General features: G+C 43.5%; 1 protein-coding gene across 1 annotated transcript in view; it reads left to right on the top strand.

Moving 5' to 3' along the window:
• The first annotated feature begins 754 nt into the window (after positions 1–754).
• Positions 755–19,219, top strand: part of LOC137540927 (all-trans-retinol 13,14-reductase-like) — a 95,305-nt gene continuing 76,840 nt past the window's right edge. Inside the window, exons 1-3 of the mRNA XM_068262105.1 lie at positions 755–920; positions 5,609–5,791; positions 13,282–13,511. Of these exons, the coding sequence (XP_068118206.1) occupies positions 755–920; positions 5,609–5,791; positions 13,282–13,511 (579 nt within the window). The remainder of the gene's footprint in view (positions 921–5,608; positions 5,792–13,281; positions 13,512–19,219) is intronic.

Consider the following 19,219-nt stretch of genomic DNA (forward strand, 5'->3'; position numbering starts at 1 on the left):
TTCACCCTTCTCTTTTCATAACTAGGGTTACACAGCTGGCAGCCATCACTTCAGAGCTTAGTAGGAGGTTTTAGATCATGGGTGTGTTTGTCATCAGCTACCCTCCCTCACAGGGGCATTGTCTATGTGAAATCTCACACAAGCTGAGATCACCTCCCCTGTGACATCATTAGTAGCAGCCTGTGTTTTGATTTTTTATCTCCTCCACCAGTCTGATGGATTCTGTCCCAGCAATATGAAATGAATAATAAATAAATGTAAAATATTTTATATTTGTCATCATGCAGCTGAAAAAAGACTGCTATTTATTATTATAATTTAGAAAATAGATTTTATTTCTGAAATGAAATCTTGTATTTTTAATTTGGGTCCACTTTAAGCCTGTAGATAAAGTCACATCCATCTGAACAGAGGAGCTTCCTTGTGTGATATGAACTAGGTTGCCCTCCTCCCCCCCCCCCCCCCCCCAGACAGTTGGGGGCAATAAATATATATCTGGTTTTGTGTAGAGAAATGCTCTGTCTGGACACCAGGTCCTTGATGATGTTCTTTGTTCCTACAGAAGGTGATTCCAATCATTTCAAGTGGATTTGCTGTGATAAGAAAGAACCTTTGTCCTTATAAATCTCTATATATAAATAGGCTTGTGTTGTATGTGTGGTGTGTGCTGTATGCATCTGAACACTCCGCATTTGCTGCCTGTGCTGCTGTAGTGTGCAGTGTGGACATAGCTGTTTGTTAGGTGCACCCAGTAATGACACTATGGACAGCGTGTGCCCTCCTGGCCGGAGCTGTGCTGCTGCTGTATCTCTACCTGCGGTTTTATTGCGGATGGGGCGCTCTGTTCCGGGAGGATTGCGTGAAGCCACCAAAGCCGCTGGTCACCGACAAGAGGACGAGAGACAGAGTGCTTAAACAAGGTGCGTACAGGATTACCTTCTCATTCCCTGAGAGCAATTATCGGAGTTCCCAATCAAATTGACCTCAATTCTGGCAGCTATGTGAGGAAAATATTTTTTGTAGGTAAAATACCTCATGAGGTATTTTCCTCTTTATATGGCAATTCTGAAAGATTTTTCTCCATTTCCGAACATGAGGTAAAACATGAGGTAAAACATGAGGTAAATGCATAAAGTGAGGTCAAACATGAGGTATTTCAGTGGTAAGCATGCAGTAAATAAATAATAGTAGTCTTTAATTGTCTTCCATAAGTTAGGATTTGGATTTGTCTTCCATAAGTTTGGAGGATTTTTTTTTTTTTTTTTTTTTTTTGAGGGAGGAAGGTGTATTTGATTATGTAGCAACCTATGAAAAGTATAATTATCGACATCTCTTATTTTAAAAAAAAAAATAAATAAATAAAAAATCAGTAAATATTTGGAGTTTTATTTCCACGATTCTTTTCTATTACACAACCTGAATAGGAACGACACTAAAACAGCAGTAGGAACTCCACTAAAAACTGCAAAATGCATGCAAATTGACTTTACCTCCAGGTACAGGCAGGTCTTAAACTGATCAGTAAATGATGTGCTAACATGCCCCATAATTTCCATGAGAATAGCTATTTTTGGTAAATTACCTCATGGATTACCTCATAATTTACCTCATGAGGTAAAACATGACTAAAACCTACCAGGATTGCTAAGTGTCATTACCTCATGAGATAAATTACCTCACATGAGGTAATTTGTTTGATAACCCTACCAGAATTGAGGCCATTCGAGTCTTATAAAAGGTATCACAATACAAAATAAAGAGGTTATTCCTAAGCAGTGTCTGACACAATACTAAGCTTATACCCAGTGTTGTTTGCAAATTTTCACCAAAGTCATTTGCGCATAGAAAATATTTTCGATTTTGAGAAAAATTTTCATGAGAATATGTTGTATTTTAGCAATATGGTGATAATTTGCAAATAAAACATAATTTTTAACCACAAAAACTTTTTTTTGTGTGAAAATTCACAAAAACGTTTATTTTTTTGCATTAAAATTCACCAAACATACGAAAATCTAAGACTTTGTTCTTTTAAAGGAATTGTCAGGCAAAAAAAAAAGAGAGTTTCACTTACCTGGGGCCCCATGCAGCCATCCTGTGCCCTCGTAGTCACTCACTGCTGCTCCAATCCCCTGCCGCCAGCTAGTTTTGTTTTTTGACGATCTCGGGGTTGGTGGGCTTCATTGCATACATTTTTACGCATTCCCGTGCAGGAACATTAACACATACATTTTTATGTGTTAGTGGTGCAACAGGGAAAAAAAATGTATGTGTTAATGTTCCTGCACCAGCGGGAATGCATAAAAATGTATGCAATGCGGCCCTCTGACCCCGAGGTCGGCAAAAACGAAACTAGCTGGCGGCAGGGGACTGGAGCAGCAGTGAGTGACTACAAGGGCACAGGATGGCTGCATGGGGCTGGTAGAAGCTCCAGGTAAGTGAAACAAATTTTTTTTTTTTTTGCCTGACGATTCCTTTAAGTGGTGGACGTATGCTGTTTACTCACCCTGGGAGATTTTGTGACAAATGATAGACTAAGTTTAACCACCCTGGCGTTTTGATTCTGTGCGGCGCTCGGCCACGGATGGTTTTTTTTTTCACCTTTTTTTTTTTTTTTTTTTTTCATGTAGCTAGCTACATGAATCCCCCATCACTGCGCTATCCCTCCCACCCCTCAGATCGCTGCCGGCGATCATACCTAACAGGAAATCCCACTCTGAATGGGATCTCCTGTTAGGGCTTCCCTCGTCGCCATGGCGACGATCGGAATTAGTAAATTAGGAAAAGGCCTGCACACCTGATGCAACTCTATGCATAATAGAAAAAATGCAGCGTGATCTACGTGGGTGCTGGGTTGGTCAATAGGACATCAGTCCTAGATATACATGTATAATACAATCAATAACCCGCACACCAAGCTTCAAAATTGCAAATTTGTATTGAAAAAGTGTAAAAAATATGGAATTGATACAAATGTCTAACAGCATACAGTATATGATCATATTACATAATAAACTGCATATACACTAATGGCAAATACACGATTTATAGCCAAAACAGGTTTACACAAAAAATGGACAATAGATCTGCATCTGATACACAAAACAAATAATCAAGCAAGGAGAGTCTGTGTAAAAAGTCCGTGCATCCAAGCACTGAGGCAGCTTGAAGAAATGACAGATCGGCAAAAATGTAAACAAGTAAACCTTAAAGAGAATCTGTACTGTTAAAATCGCACAAAAGTAAACATACCAGTGCGTTAGGGGACATCTCCTATTACCCTCTGTCACAATTTCGCCGCTCCTCGCTGCATTAAAAGTGGTTAAAAACAGTTTTAAAAAGTTTGTTTATAAACAAACAAAATGGCCACCAAAACAGGAAGTAGGTTGATGTACAGTATGTCCACACATAGAAAATACATCCATACACAAGCAGGCTGTATACACCCTTCCTTTTGAATCTCAAGAGATCATTTGTGTGTTTCTTTCCCCCTGCAGCTATCTTCCACTGAAGTGTCAGGCTGTTTCTTACTGCAGAGTGCAGACAGCTCTGCCCATATGTAATTCATCAGTATGTGAAAGCCCAGCCAGCTCAGAGGAGGATTTATCCAGCTTGTAAAAGATAAGAGAGAAGAGAGAAGCTGCTCTAATCCTAAATAATACACAGGCAGTGTGCAGAGAGGGGCCTGGAAGGGGGAGATGCATTACAGAACCACAACACTGAAGAACTTGGCAGCCTTCCAGACAAAGGCTGACAAGTCTGACAAGAGAGAGATAAGTTGATTTATTACAGAGATGGTGATAGTAGAACGTGCTGCAGTAAGCCAGAACACATTAGAATAGCTTTTGGAACTTGTAGGATGATAAAAAACAGGATGCAATTTTTGTTACGGAGTCTCTTTAAGCAGGCATAACCAGAGTCCCTGACAGTGCTGTTTCGTATACCTTTATCAAAGGGAACTGGAGGATCCTTTTTAGGCTGTTGTAAAGTGCTGCTGTGCAAAGCGTGGCTTTTATACGCCACCAAACAATCTAAACTCTCGCTCTGGACACCGGCGGCCGGCCCCTAGACGTAATCGGCATCACATGGCATGGTTGCCATGGCGCCGTTACGTCACTTCCGGTGAGAAGGCGCTCAGAAGCACGTCATCCACGTCATGACGTCAGTGGGAGTCCCCATCCACCCCTTAGCCGCAGCCTGGTGGTGATTGGCCAGGCTGTTCTATGGGTATGGGGGGGGAAGGGGGGGGCTCTTTTGCGGCGCGTAGCGATGGCGAACAAATAAAACATGTAGCTAGTAAAGTGCTAGCTCTGTGTTTTTTTAAATTTTTTTTAAAAAGACGACTGACCAGGGGCTGAGATATCCAGCCTGGCGGTACTGGATGAGCTGAGCTCGTCCGTAACGCTAGGCTGGTTAAGGTCACTTCAGGAGGAACTACAGAAGGTATCCTTGAAAATGAGTTCTGCAGGGAAACACAAATATATAATATGCGTTTCCTTGTCATCAAACTCACACATCCCAAGTAACCTCCTTTGAGTCTCTCTGAAGTCAGACCCAGGCACTGCTTAGCAGCGCAGCTTAACCCTTTGGGGACTGGCTGCCTAAGCCCCCTTAATTACCAGGCCATTTTACATGCGGGGGGGGGGGACATTTGGGGGGCGGGGGGGTCAGGCAGCTGGATCCCCAGTATAGCTAGCTAGCCATGGTGTCCCCTGTGTAGCCCGTTGTCCCCTGTATTAGAAGCAGCCTTTACTCACCTCCCAGGCTCCAGGGATGAGCAGATCTAGCCCGCTCCTCTCTGGCCGGCATCCTCACTCGCACGGCTGTTAAATTCCGGGTCGCGGCTTGATGACGAGAGGTAAGTATGACTTGTGCATGTTTATTCTGACTTTTCAATTTTCCGTTCAGGTTTGCTTTAAATGAGCTGTAGGGTTACCAGAACAATTGTCCACATTTGTAAGTATGTTTTTAGAGAAAACCTGTAACGAAAAAACCTCCCCTGTGCGGTACTCACCTCAGGTGAGGGAAGCCTTCGGATCCTACTGAGGTTTCCCCTGTCCTCATCGGTCAAACGGCGGCAGCGAAAATCCTCCCGGAACGACAGCGATGTAAATATTTACCTCCCCGACTCCAGCGCAGGCGCAGTATCGGCTCTCCGCACAGAAATAAGCAAAAATAGCCGATCTCCGTTGGGCCGCTCTACTGTGCAGGTGCAAGTCTCCTGTGCCTGCGCAGTAGAGCGGACCCGACGGAAATCAGCTATTTTCGCCTATCTCCATGCGGAGAGCCACAACAGTGGCCCCGCTGGAGCCAAGAAAGGTAAATTTATCAGCACTTGTCAGGATTGTCGAGGGAGGATTGCGGGACTCTTCGGGGGAGCCAGCGCAGGACTGCCTGCAGCTATAGGCGTGGGGGAAGCCTCATTGGGACCCTGAGGTGAGTACCCCCCAGGGGAACTTTTTTTGTTACAGGTTCTCTTTAAATTTAATTTTCTCAGTATTATCCTACAATATTGCACTTATATAGACTGGGTTACAATTTATTATTTAATCTACTTAATTAGGCTCAGCTTTTGCCATGTATGGCTGTTTCTCTTTGCCTTCTGCAGGCTTCTCCCAGGATAAGATCCCTGCCAACCTGGATGCCTTGGTTATTGGCAGTGGTGCCGGTGGGTTGACAGCAGCTGTCACTCTTGCCAAGGCTGGTAAGAAGGTCCTTGTGTTGGAGCAGCATGACCAAGCTGGAGGAACCTGTCACACCTTCCATGAACATGGATTTGAGTTTGATGTTGGTGAGTAGGTGGCTGTGATCCTATTTTCCTTTTTAAATATGTCAGTAGCCTGATCTTATGCTGATCGTTTGGCTGCAGTGGTTGAAGGCAATCACCTGCAATTAGCATGCAGTGAATGGAGTTGTAACGGAGAAGGAACGCCTAATCTACATACTTCTGAGTTTCCTAATCTACGATTTGGAAGGTAGGAAAGGCAGAAAGTGTACAGAGCAGCGAGACAAGGAACTCTTTCTAAAGGGAGGTTCTACCCATATTTCTTCAACTTCAGGTTTGCTTTTAAAGCGGAATGGTCACCATAAAAATCTAATTTCAACAGCAACTGGTCTGAGTGTATTAAAGAGACACTAAAGCGAAAAAAAAAAATATGATATAGTGAATTGGTTGTGTACTATGAATAATTACTAGAAGATTAGCAGCAAAGAAAATATTCTCATACTTTTATTTTCAGGTATATAGTGTTTTTTCTAACATTGCATCATTGTATAATATGTGCAGATTACACAACACTCAGCATTCAAAATGAGTCTTTCAGAGCAGTGTGTGAAGTAATGACCTCTCCTCTAGCAGAGGAAAAGTAAATAGTCCAGGAACAGTTGAGATAATAAAAGTCAGATAACAGCCCTTGGCTTGTTTGCATAGAGATAACAACTGGAGTTTCTCAACTCTTTCTGTAACAATTACACTGATGTATCTGATCTTAATGTTTTATTTCTTAGCTGTGCTACACATACAAATCATAATATTATCATTTTTTTTTCGCTTCAGTGTCTCTTTAAGTGATAAAGATGCTAATCCTGCATTCAAAACTTTTTCTGCTGTTATGATTTGGAGTTATTACATACTTAAAGAGAACCTGTACTGAGTAAAATTATTTAAAATAAACACATGAGGTAACTTCAAATGAACATTACATAGTTACCTTGCCATCAGTTCCTCTCAGAAGCTCATCATTTTCTTCTGACAATAATCCCTTCCAGTTCTGACAATATTTTGTCAGATCTGAAATATATCAGTTGCTGTCAGTAAAATATCAGTTGCTGTCAGTTACAGCTGAGAGGAGAACTGATGTGTCCATGTTTCCCTATGGCTCAAGTGAGCAATGTTACAGTTTAACTGTGTGCTGACCAGAAAGCTGTTATGGAGTAATGGCCATTTTCAAAATGGAGGACGGAGAATTCCCTTGATCACAGTGAACAAACAGGATGCAGGAGATGAAAAATAGATTGAGGAGTAGACTACACAGAAGGTAAGTATGACTTGTGTATGTTTATTTTGACTTTTTATGTTCAGTTCAGGTTTTCTTTAAGGAGCACTGGCCCTTTAGTAGTCAGTGCTAAACAGTTGCAAGCTGGGGGTTCTTTTTATCTATAATATATTCCTCCTCTTCTCTTTATTTCCCTGCCTAGCTGCCTAGCTGAAACACGATCCCCTGCTCACTTGTGTTTACAAGCAAGGCTGAGGTGATTCAGCGATTGGAGGAGAAAAGAAAAAAAAGTAAAGGGCAGAAATTACATCAGGCTTTAGCCTAAACTGTGGGCAAAAGACATGGTTCTCACCAGCAACAGAATTCTCTACATTTACTATATAACATTCACTGAAATCAAAACATGGACAGTACAATACATGAGCAATACAATACAATACATAAATACAAGTATTTATCTACTTATATATGTGTTTTTTCCCTAGCATTGCATGTCTAATCATACTGCTTTAAGATTAGGTTAAGGTGCATGACAGGGAGGCTTGAGGTCATCCTTTGTTCATCATTTAGAGATATTAAATACTTATTATTACTACTTTGGTAATACTGTACGCAATATACATACTGACTGCATCACGTTTGTAGAGCATTGTGTCTCCTCATATAGGATCAGGGTACTTATAGACTAAGTTTATAAATACTTCCTGTTTAAAGAGAAACCGTGACCAAGAATTAAACTTCATCCCAATCAGTAGCTGATACCCCCTTTCCCACGAGAAATCTTTTCCTTTTCACAAACGGATCATCGGGCTCAGGGGCGGACTGACAACTCATGGGGCCCCCGGGCAATAGGAGATTATGGGGCCCCCATACCAGTGTTTCCCACCTTTCACGTTATATTTTTACAGACTAAGATATAATAATTTATTGACAACAGTAAATATGTTATATTGTACACTGACAAAAACCCCTGCGCCGCGCGTAGCGTGGCGCGCCAAAAAATGGGTGTGGTCACGCAACAGAATGTAGGCGTGGTCATGGGTGGGGCAAAATATACATGACCTTAGCAGTGGTGTAAAAGGTCTGCCGGGGAAGTTTGAACTCTGCCATAGTGTTTCCCCCCAAAATACATGTAATCTGACAGCATTTCACCAAAAATCCATGCAATTTGGCAGAGGTTCCTCCAAAATACAGATAATATGGCAGTCGTTCCCCCAAAATAGACGTTATCTGGCAGCAGCGGTTCCCCCAAATACACATAATTTGGCAGCGGATCACCAAAAATACATGTAGCAGCAGTGGTTCCCCCAAAATACACAGAATCTGGAAGCAGCAGTTCCCCCATTATACACAATCTGGCAGCGGTTCCCCAAAAATACACATAATCTGGCAGCTGTTTCTCAAAGTACACTTAATCTGGCAGCAGCAGTTTCCCAAAAATAGTTAATCTGGCAGCAGTTCCCCCAAAATAGGTGCCCCCAGTATAGGTAACCAGGTCAAAAGGTATCCCCAGTGGAAGTATCCAGGTCTATAGGTTTTCCCAGTGCAGGTATCCAGGTCTATAGGTGTCCCCAGTATAAGTAGCCTAATCTACAGGTGTCCCCAGAATAGATAACCAGGTCTATAGATGTCCCCATTTAAGATAGCCAGGTCTATAGATGTCCCCAGTTAAGATAGCCAGGTCTATAAGTTTCCCCAGTATAGGTAGCCAGGTCTACAGGTGTCTCCAGAATAGGTAGCCAGGCCTATAGGTGTCCCCAGTACAGATAGCCAGGTCTATAGGTGTCTCCTGTATAGATAGCCAGGTCTTTAGGTGTCCCCAGTATATGTAGCCAGGTGTATAGGTGTCCCCAGTATAGCCAGGTCTATAGGTGTCCCCAGTATAGCCAGGTCTATAGGTGTCCCCAGTATATACAGTCAGGTCTATAGGTGCCCCCAGTATATACAGCCAGGTCTATAGGTGCCCCCAGTATATGTAGCTAGGTCTATAAGAGCCCCCAGTATATGTAGTCAGGTGTATAAGTGCCCCCAGTATATGCAGCCAGGTGTATAGGTGCCCCAGTATATGCAGCCAGGTGTATAGGTCTCCCCAGTATATGCAGCCAGGTGTATAGGTGCCCCCAGTATATGCAGCCAGGTATATAGGTGCCCCCAGTATATGCAGCCAGGTATATAGGTGCCCCCAGTATATGCAGCCAGGTGTATAGGTGCCCCCAGTATATGTAGCCAGGTGTATAGGTCTCCCCAGTATATGCAGTCAGGTGTATAGGTGCCCCCAGTATATGCAGCCAGGTGTATAGGTGCCCCCAGTATATGTAGCTAGGTCTATAAGTGCCCCCAGTATATGTAGTCAGGTGTATAGGTCTCCCCAGTATATGCAGCCAGGTGTATAGGTCTCCCCAGTATAGCCAGGTGTATAGGTCTCCCCAGTATATGCAGCCAGGTATATAGGTGCCCCCAGTATAGCCAGGTATATAGGTGCCCCCAGTATATGCAGCCAGGTGTATAGGTGCCCCCAGTATATGTAGCCAGGTGTATAGGTCTCCCCAGTATATGCAGTCAGGTATATAGGTGCCCCCAGTATAGCCAGGTATATAGGTCTCCCCAGTATATGCAACCAGGTGTATAGGTGCCGCCAGTATATGTAGCCAGGTGTATAGGTCTCCCCAGTATATGCAGCCAGGTGTATAGGTGCCCCCAGTATATGCAGCCAGGTGTATAGGTGCCCCCAGTATATGTAGCTAGGTCTATAAGTGCCCCCAGTATATGCAGCCAGGTGTATAGGTGCCCCCAGTATAGCCAGGTCTGTAAGTGCCCCCAGTATATGCAGCCAGGCTTGTAGTGTCTTCAGGAGGGGAGACAGCCAGTGAAGGAGGGCGATTTGCATAGCAGCGGAGAAGGGGGGAAGTTTCTCCCCCCCCCCTCTCACCTTGGGCCCCCCCTTCCTGGCTCTCCCCTCCGTAATCTGCAAAGTGCAAACAGCTGGAAGCGGCTGACAGCGGGCGGAAACTTACCGCTGTTCAGCCACCGGAGGGAGCGCTGATCTGTGAGCCGCTAGTCTGGGCTTCTCAAGCCCACACTAGCTGCACACAGATCAGCGATCCCTCCAATGGCTGAACAGCGGTAAATCTCCACCCGCTGTCAGCCGCTTCCAGCTGTTTACTTTGCACTATGCAGATTACGGAGGGGAGAGCCAGGAAGGGGGGCCCCAAGGTGAGAGAAGGGGGGGGAAACTTCCCCCCTTCTCCGCTGCTATGCCCATCGCCCTCCTTCACTGGCTGTCTCCCCTCCTGCTCAGGGTTCTCTTGCGGGTGGCGGGCCCCCCCTGACCACGGGCCCTCGGTCCGTGCCCGAGTGCCCTAATGGTCAGTCCGCCCCTGATCGGGCTCTGTATGGCTGATATTGTGCTGAAACCCCTCCCACAGTAAGATGTCAGGACCATGGTCCTGACAGTTTCCTGTCTGTGAACCTCATTGCATTGTGGGAAATAACAGCTGTTTACACGTGTCTCCAACTGCCAAAAAAGCAAGCAGCATCTCCTTCCACTGACATCACCTGCCAGCAGTAAAAATGTCACTATGTGGTAAATGTCAGAATGTAAATCAGGGAGAAGAAATATTTTACAATGGGAAAATACTGACTAAATCATTTATACATAATTATTGTAAAAATGAAGCACTTTTTTAATTACATTATATTCACTAGAGTTCCTCTTTAAAGAGACTCTGTAACAAATTTTTCAGCCTTAGTTCTTCTATCCTATAAGTTCCTATGCCTGTTCTAATCTGCTCTGGCTTACTGCAGTCTTTCCTAACTGCACTGTCTCTGTAATAAATCAATGTATCTTTCCTCTGTCCTGTTTGTCGGGCTAAGGATTGATTGTGTGGAATGTGCAGGGCTGCTTGTGATTGGTAGAAGCGATACACACCCTCTGCAGGCCCCCTGCACACTGTGAATGACTCACACACTATGCTTAGCTGAGCCTATTAGAAGCTGGTTAGTTTGTTTGTAAACACTGCCTAAAACTGTTAATTACAAGCCAGGATTGCAGCAGAGAGTGGCAGCAACAGCACAAAGGGGCACAGGAGAAAATAATGAATAGAATGGTATGCTTTTTATTGTAAGAATATTAGAGTACAGATTCTCTTTAACCTCCCTGGCGGTAAGCCCGTGCTGAGCACGGGCTATGCCGCCGGGAGGCACTGCTCAGGCCCCGCTGGGCCGATTTGCATATTTTTTTTTTTGCTGCACGCAGCTAGCACTTTGCTAGCTGCGTGCAGTGCCCGATCGCCGCCGCATGCCGCCGATCCGCCGCTATACGTGTCACCGCAGCCGCCCCCCCCCCCCAGACCCCGTGCGCTGCCTGGCCAATCAGTGCCAGGCAGCGCTGTGGGGTGGATCGGAGTCCCCTTTGACGTCACGACGTCTATGACGTTGGTGACATCATCCCGCCCCGTTGCCATGGCGACGGGGGAAGCCCTCCAGGAGATCCCGTTCTTTGAACGGGATCTCCTGATCTCCGATCGCCGGCGGCGATCGGAGGGGCTGGGGGGATGCCGCTGAGCAGCGGCTATCATGTAGCAAGACCTCGTCTCGCTACATGAAAAAAAATTTTTTTTTTTTTTTAAAAACGTATTTGCTGCCCCCTGGCGGATTTTGACAAAGAGAATCTGTACTCTAATATTCTTACAATAAAAAGCATACCATTCTATTCCTTATTTTCTCCTTTGCCCCATCTGTGCTGTTACTGCCACTCCCTGCTGCAATCCTGGTTTGTAATGAACAGTTTTAAGCTCATCACACACCATACAATCTTGGTTGTACAGATTTACCAAATCTATGTAGTATAAGGGCCAACAGATTGAAAATACCTGGAATGATTGATTGGATAAACTCTTATACTACATGAAAGTGGTAAGATTGTACAGCCAAGATTGTATGGTGTGTGTTGAGCTTTAGGCAGAGTTTATAAACAAAAGACTGGCTTCTAACCACAGTATCATAGGCTGAGAACTAGCTTACTGTGTGACTCATGCAGAGCTTGGAGGGGGTGTGTAAAGCTTCTGCCAATGACAAGCAGTGCTGCACATTCCACACTTTCCAGCCTCAGCCCAACAGACACAACAGAGGAAAGGAGATAAGATTTATTACAGAGACAGTGTAAGTAGAAAAGGCTGCAGTAAGACAGGCCACATTAGAACAGGTATAGGAACTTATAGCATAGAAGAAATAAGGTTTAAAATTTTGTTACAGAGTCTCTTTAAAGAATGCAACAACAATTTGACTCTTCTTGGGATGTTTAATCTACACCCATGAGGGAACAGTTTCCTCTTCGGCTAACTTACTGGTTAGCTGCATGTAACCTAGCTTTAGGAGTCAGTATAATATTGATTTTAAGGAGTCTGTAGCTCCTTATTAAAGAGACACTGAAGCAAAAAAAAATTATGATATTATGATTTGTATGTGTAGTACAGCTAAGAAATAAAACATTAAGATCAGTTACATCAGTCTAATTGTTTCCAGTACAGGAAGAGTTCAGAAACTCCAGTTGTTATCTCTATACAAAAAAAGCCATTAAGCTCTACGACGTTCAAAGTCGTGGAGCGGGCTGTTTTCTGACTTTTATTATCTCAACTGTTATTTAACTATTTACTTTTTCTCTGCCAGAGGAGAGGTCATTAGTTCACAGACTGCTGTGAAAGAATCATTTTGAATGCTGAGTGTTGTGTAATCTGCACATATTATAGAATGATGCAATGTTAGAAAAACATTACATACCTGAAAATAAAAATATCAGAATATTTCTTCTAGTAATTATTTATAGTACACAACCAATTCATTATATCATAATTTTTTTTCGCTTCAGTGTCTCTTCAACCTTCCTGGCAATAACCCAGAACGTAGTTCAAGGTAAGCCGCGCAGGAGGTTTTCTCCGGCCCTGCTCCGCCGATTTTGTTAATTTTTTTTTTGCTAGACGCAGCTAGCACTTTGCTAGCTGCGCTAGCACACTGATCACCGCCGCCCCGCGCCCGATCGCCGCTATACGTTTCCTGATCGGAGATCGCCGAAGGCGATCGAATCGGGCGGGGGGATGCTGCTGAGCAGCGGCTATCATGTAGCGAGCCCTGGGCTCGCTACATGATTTTAAAAAAAAAAAACTAAAAAAAAAAACTGCCGCGCTGCCTCCTAGCGGATTTTTTCATACCGCCAGGAGGGTTAAGAAAGTATTCAGATGTACTGAGAAATTGTCCTAACAAGGATGAATTGGTCTCTCTTATTGTCCAGGTCTACACTATGTGGGGCAATTGCATGAAGGGGGATTGCTACGTGTAATCATGGACCAGTTAACAGAAGGACAGCTTCAGTGGAACCTCTTGGATCCTCATTATGACACTGTTAAGATAGGCAACAAGGTGTACCGCATCTGTGCAGGAAAAAAGGAATTCTCTGACACGTTGAAGAAACAGTTCCCAGGAGAAGAGGAAGCCATAGAGAAGTTCTCAGTGCTGATGAAGGTGAGATACTGACTAGTCTTGTAAATGATTGCCCCCATCTTGTGTTGTTGACTTGCTATTTTTACGACAAAATGATTCTCTGGCAATAATAATTTGAGTATAGTTTACTAACATTCTTGAAATCTATTAAACATGGTGGGACAAGACCCAATTTATAGTTAAATTCCAAAAATTCGTATTAGCTCCTTCTGCCCTTCAAAACATAGTGGCAATTTAAACTCCATCCATCATACACATTTATGGGGTTTATAACTTTGGCAGCCACATTTCCCCACATGCTGAATAGACAATGTTGATCCTCCCTAAATTCTTAATAGTCTCCAAAGCTACCCTACGTAGTTCAACCTTGGAAGGAGATTAACAGACAAGCTCTGTCTTTTCTGATAATTCAAACACACTACATCTCATAAAACCATTCAGCTTCAGGAGGAGAAAACTCAGTAGGAGGAAGGACTAACCAAGGGATTATTATTATTTATTGTATATATATATATATATATATATATATAAGGCGCTAATATTATCAGGGCCGGATTTACTTTACTATACTTCCCCCATCATGGAGAAAGTATAGAAAGAATAGAGCATATTTAATATGGGTTTCTGTAAAAAGAAACACTTGATTGGGGGTCAGAATAATGAGCACATTAACAAAAAGCATAGGGTAAGGAGACACTATAATAAGTCTCGCTACCGAGTCTCGCAAGGGCAGGGTCATACTTCTAATGTTTACTGTTTTTGTTGCAATATTTGTGCTGCTTGAGACTATGTTCCCCGTGTTGTCTTACTGTGTTTTGTAAAGCGATGCGGAATATGTTGGCGCTATATAAATAAATAATAATCATAATCAGGGATGGTCGTAGTCAGCCAACTTCGCTACGCTGGAACTACGCGTAGTTTTACGCAATTACGCTTCGCCAAACTACAGCTTCGAAATAAAATATTGGATTCGTATGCATTTGGTAGACTACACGTTAAAGTACACAATTACGCGTAGTGCGAAGCGTACTGTATGCGGATGCTTATGCCCGTATGCAGAAAATTTTACGCATTACTTCCTCTTTGAATGCTTTCAACGGGAGCTCTTCTATGCGTACATTCCCCTTTCCAATGCATAAATTTGTAAGCATACAATCGTACGCGGAAAATTAGACGCAAGTAACGCATTCGTAGTTCACTAAGCAATACAAATATTAACTATGCATAGTGGGCATAAGCTACGCGTATCGGTACTTCACTACGCGTGAATTCGTAAGCGTAGTTTTGAAACCACCTACGAACTTCGATACGTAGATGCGAGCTACAATGCGTAAATACGCACTGGCATAGTTTCTGCTCATCCCTGTTGAGTGGCAGTGTGATAGAGGGTCGTGAAATAAACAGCCGCACCTGCTTTTAACGAGCAAGATAAATGCAGGGGTTCCTCAAGATCAAAAAATTGTTTGCAGGGGTTCCTTGAGATCCAAAAGTGTTTTGCAGGGTTCCTCCAGGGTAAGAAGGTTGAGAAAGACTGGCCTATAGGCTACCGCAAGGTAAATCCGAGCCTGTCTATTATGTAGCGCTGGACAATAAATACATACAATGATACAAAGGATGACAGATGTAACAAGGTTATAAAACTTAGGACAAAGTTATACAAGGCAAACAGGGTACAAAATACACGATCATGGGATTTTGGGCTGGTTAGGTAAGCCCAGTAATACAAGTATAACAAAAGTTTGCTTTCCTAAAACAGAAAGAATTTGCAATAATTCAGGTTGGAGTGAGCTTGAGATGTCTCCCAGAGCAACACTGCTGAATATATGCAAATTAACCATTGTTAATAATACAAGTAATACATAATACAAGTATGAGGTGGGTATATTAATACTATTAATTTTTAAAGCGTCAACATATTCCATGGCGCTGTACATAGTAGGAAAACAACAAAGGGTATTATGATACAGACAATGATCTACATCAAATATGGACACTGGTACAAAATACAGAACTGGTGAATGCAAGTTAAGAAATGAAAAACAAATTCCAAAACACAAAAGGGTATGAAAAAGCCCTGACCTTGCGAGCTTACAATCCAAAGGAATGGGGGGGAAACAAGAGGTGGGGAAGCATGCAGTACACATACATACAGTGGGTTGCAAAAGTATTCGGCCCCCTTGAAGTTTTCCACATTTTGTCACATTACTGCCACAAACTTGCATCAATTTTATTGGAATTCCACGTGAAAGACCAATACAAAGTGGTGTACACAGGAGAAGTGGAACGAAAATCATACATGATTCCAAACATTTTTTACAAATAAATAACTGCAACGTGGGGGTTGTGTAATTATTCAGCCCCCTGAGTCAATACTTTGTAGAACCACCTTTTGCTGCAATTACAGCTGCCAGTCTTTTAGGGTATGTCTCTACCAGCTTTGCACATCTAGAGACTGAAATCCTTGCCCATTCTTCTTTGCAAAACAGCTCCAGCTCAGTCAGATTAGATGGACAGCGTTTGTAAACAGCAGTTTTCAGATCTTGCCACAGATTCTCGATTGGATTTAGCTCTGGACTTTGACTGGGCCATTCTAACACATGGATATGTTTTGTTTTAAACCTTTCCATTGTTGCCCTGGCTTTATGTTTAGGGTCATTGTCCTGCTGGTAGGTGAACCTCCACCCCAATCTCAAGTCTTTTGCAGTCTCCAATAGATTTTCTTCCAAGTTTGCCCTGTATTTGGCTCCATCCATCTTCCCATTAACTCTGACCAGCTTCCCTGTCCCTGCTGAAGAGATGCACCCCCGAGCATGATGCTGCCACCACCATGTTTGACAGCGAGGATGGTGTGTTCAGAGTGATGTGCAGTGTTAGTTTTCCGCCACACATAGCGTTTTGCATTTTGGCCTAAAAGTTCCATTTTGGTCTCATCTGACCAGAGCACCTTCTTCCACATGGTTGCTGTGTCCCCCACATGGCTTGTGGCAAACTGCAAACGGGACTTCTTATGCTTTCTGTTAACAATGCCTTTCTTCTTGCTACTCTTCCATAAAGGCCAACTTTGTACAGTGCATGACTAATAGTTGTCCTATGGACAGATTCCCCCACCTGAGCTGTAGATCTCTGCAGCTTGTCCAGAGTCACCATGGGCCTCTTGACTGCATTTCTGATCAGTGCTCTCCTTGTTCGGCTTGTGAGTTTAGGTGGATGGCCTTGTCTTGGTAGGTGTACAGTTGTGCCATACTCCTTCCATTTCTGAATGATCGCTTGAACAGTGCTCCGTGGGATGTTCAAGGCTTTGGAAATCTTTTTGTAGCCTAAGCCTGCTTTAAATTTCTCAATAACTTGATCCCTGACCTGTCTTGTGTGTTCTTTGGACTTCACGGTGTTGTTGCTCCCAATATTCTCTTAGACAACCTCTGAGGCCCTCACAGAGAAGCTGTATTTGTACTGACAGATTACACACAGGTGCACTCTATTTAGTCATTAGCACTCATCAGGCAATGTCTATGGGCAACTGACTGCACTCAGATCAAAGGGGGCCGAATAATTATGCACACACCACTTTGCAGTTATTTGTTTGCAAAAATGTTTGGAATCATGTATGATTTTCGTTCCACTTCTCATGTGTACACCACTTTGTGTTGGTCTTTCATGTGGAATTCCAATAAAATTGATTCATGTTTGTGGCAGTAATGTGACAAAATGTGGAAAACTTCAAGGGGGCCAAATACTTTTGCAACCCACTGTATATACATACAGGCTGTGCATCTTTAGGTTATCTAGTAAGGATTAAAACTTAAAACGTGTAACTACAAAAAGTTTCCCTGGGGGTGCTCACCTCGGTAGGGGGAAGCCTCCAAATCCTATCTAGGCTTCCCCCGTCCTCCTGTGTCCCACGGCGGTCTCGCTGTGCCCCTTTTGAACAGTGGGCATGTAAATATTTATCTCCCTGGCAGTATCCGCTCTCCGCTCGGAGATAGGCGGAAATACCCGATCGCTGTTGGCCCGCTCTACTGCGCAGGCGCAAGTCTCCTGCGCCTGCGTAGTAGAGCAGAGCAGACCCGACAGAGATCGAGTATTTTCACCTATCTCCGTAAGGTTTGCCGCAACAGCGCCCCTGCTGGAGCCAGGAAATGTAAATAAATCAGCGCATATCAGTGCTTGTCAGCCTTGTCGAGGGAGGATTTCAGGACACTTCGGGGGAGCCAGCACTGGACTGCCTGCAGCTACAGCAGAGAGGGAAGCCTCATCGGGACCCTGAGGGTTCCCCCTACAGAGGTGAGTACCCCCCAGGGGAACTTTTTTTTTTGTTACAGAGTCTCTTTAAACGAGAGGTCGCAGACTAAGTTAGAGCATATGCTTGTCAGAAAAATTGAGTTTTGAGGGAGCGTTTAAAGATTTCAAAGGTTGGAGAGTGACGGAGGTGCTGTGGAAGGGCTGTCCAGAGGAGGAATGAGGCACATGAGAAGTCTTGTATACGCAAATGCGAGGAGGTAATTCTAGAGGAGGACAAAAGAAACTCATGTGCAGATATGATATTGTGGTTGAGTTGGTATCTGGGAACTAGTGAGCAGATGTAAAGGAGAGAGAGATTGTGGAGAGTTTTGTACAGTGCTGTCCATAATTCATACCCCTGGCAAATTTTGACTTAAAGTAATTTTTTTATGGGAAATTACATAGGTGTCTCCGAAAAGATAATAAGCCGATGTACAAAAGGCATTATTATGGGAAAAAAAACATTTCTCAGTTTTTATTTAAATTTAAACATAAAGTGTTTAGCCCAAAACTATTCATACCCTTCACAAACTGTCAGTCTGTAGGAAAATCTAAAGTTCTATACCATTCCAAATAGTCCAAGCTGTTCTAAAGCATCCTAATTACCCTGATTTGGGAACAGATGTTTTAATCAACTCAACAGGTGAAAAACAGCAGCTCTGTTGGTTTGTGGACAGTCATGGCTGAGACTAAGGAGCTCAGTGAGAAGGACCTTAGGCTGCGCATTGTGGCTACTCACAAGTCAGGAAATGGCTACAAGGCCATTTCTAAATGTTTTCCAGTTCCTGTAGCTAAAGTGCAAAGTATTATTAAAAAAATACAAGATGATCTGCACTGTGGAAAATCTCAGAGGATGTGGTCGGATTCCAAAAGTGATACCTGTGCTGGCCAGGAGGATAGTGAGAGATGTGAAAAAGAATCCAAGGATCACCACCAAGGCCATCCTGGTGAATCTGGGCTCTGCTGGTGGCAATGTCTGAAGGCAGACAATCCATCGGACACTGCACACTGCTAGGTTCCACTGATGTAGAACAAGGACGACACCACTTCTCCAGATAAGGCACACAAAAGCTCGCTTGGCCTTTGCAAATGCTCATCTGGACAAAGAAGAAGACTTCTGGTCTTCTGTGGAACAAAAATTGAGTTGTTTGGTCACAATGATGTTTTCTTCATTTGGCGTAAAAAAGGAGAAGCCATCAACCCAAAGAACACCATCCCCACTGTCAAACATGGTGGTGGGAACCTAATGCTTTGGGGTTGTTTTTTCAGCTAATGGACCAGGGAACGTAATCACAGTAAATGGCACCATGAAAAAAAGAGTAATAGATGAGGATTCTTAACGACAACATCAGGTAGACCGCAAAGAAACTTGGCCTTGGCCTCTAATGGACATTTCAGCATGACTATAGTATGATCCAAAACACACAGCAAAAGTGGTGAAGAAATGGTTA

This window comes from Hyperolius riggenbachi, chromosome 12 (genome assembly GCF_040937935.1).
Source record: "Hyperolius riggenbachi isolate aHypRig1 chromosome 12, aHypRig1.pri, whole genome shotgun sequence".
In the NCBI taxonomy this organism is placed as follows: Eukaryota; Metazoa; Chordata; class Amphibia; order Anura; family Hyperoliidae; genus Hyperolius; species Hyperolius riggenbachi.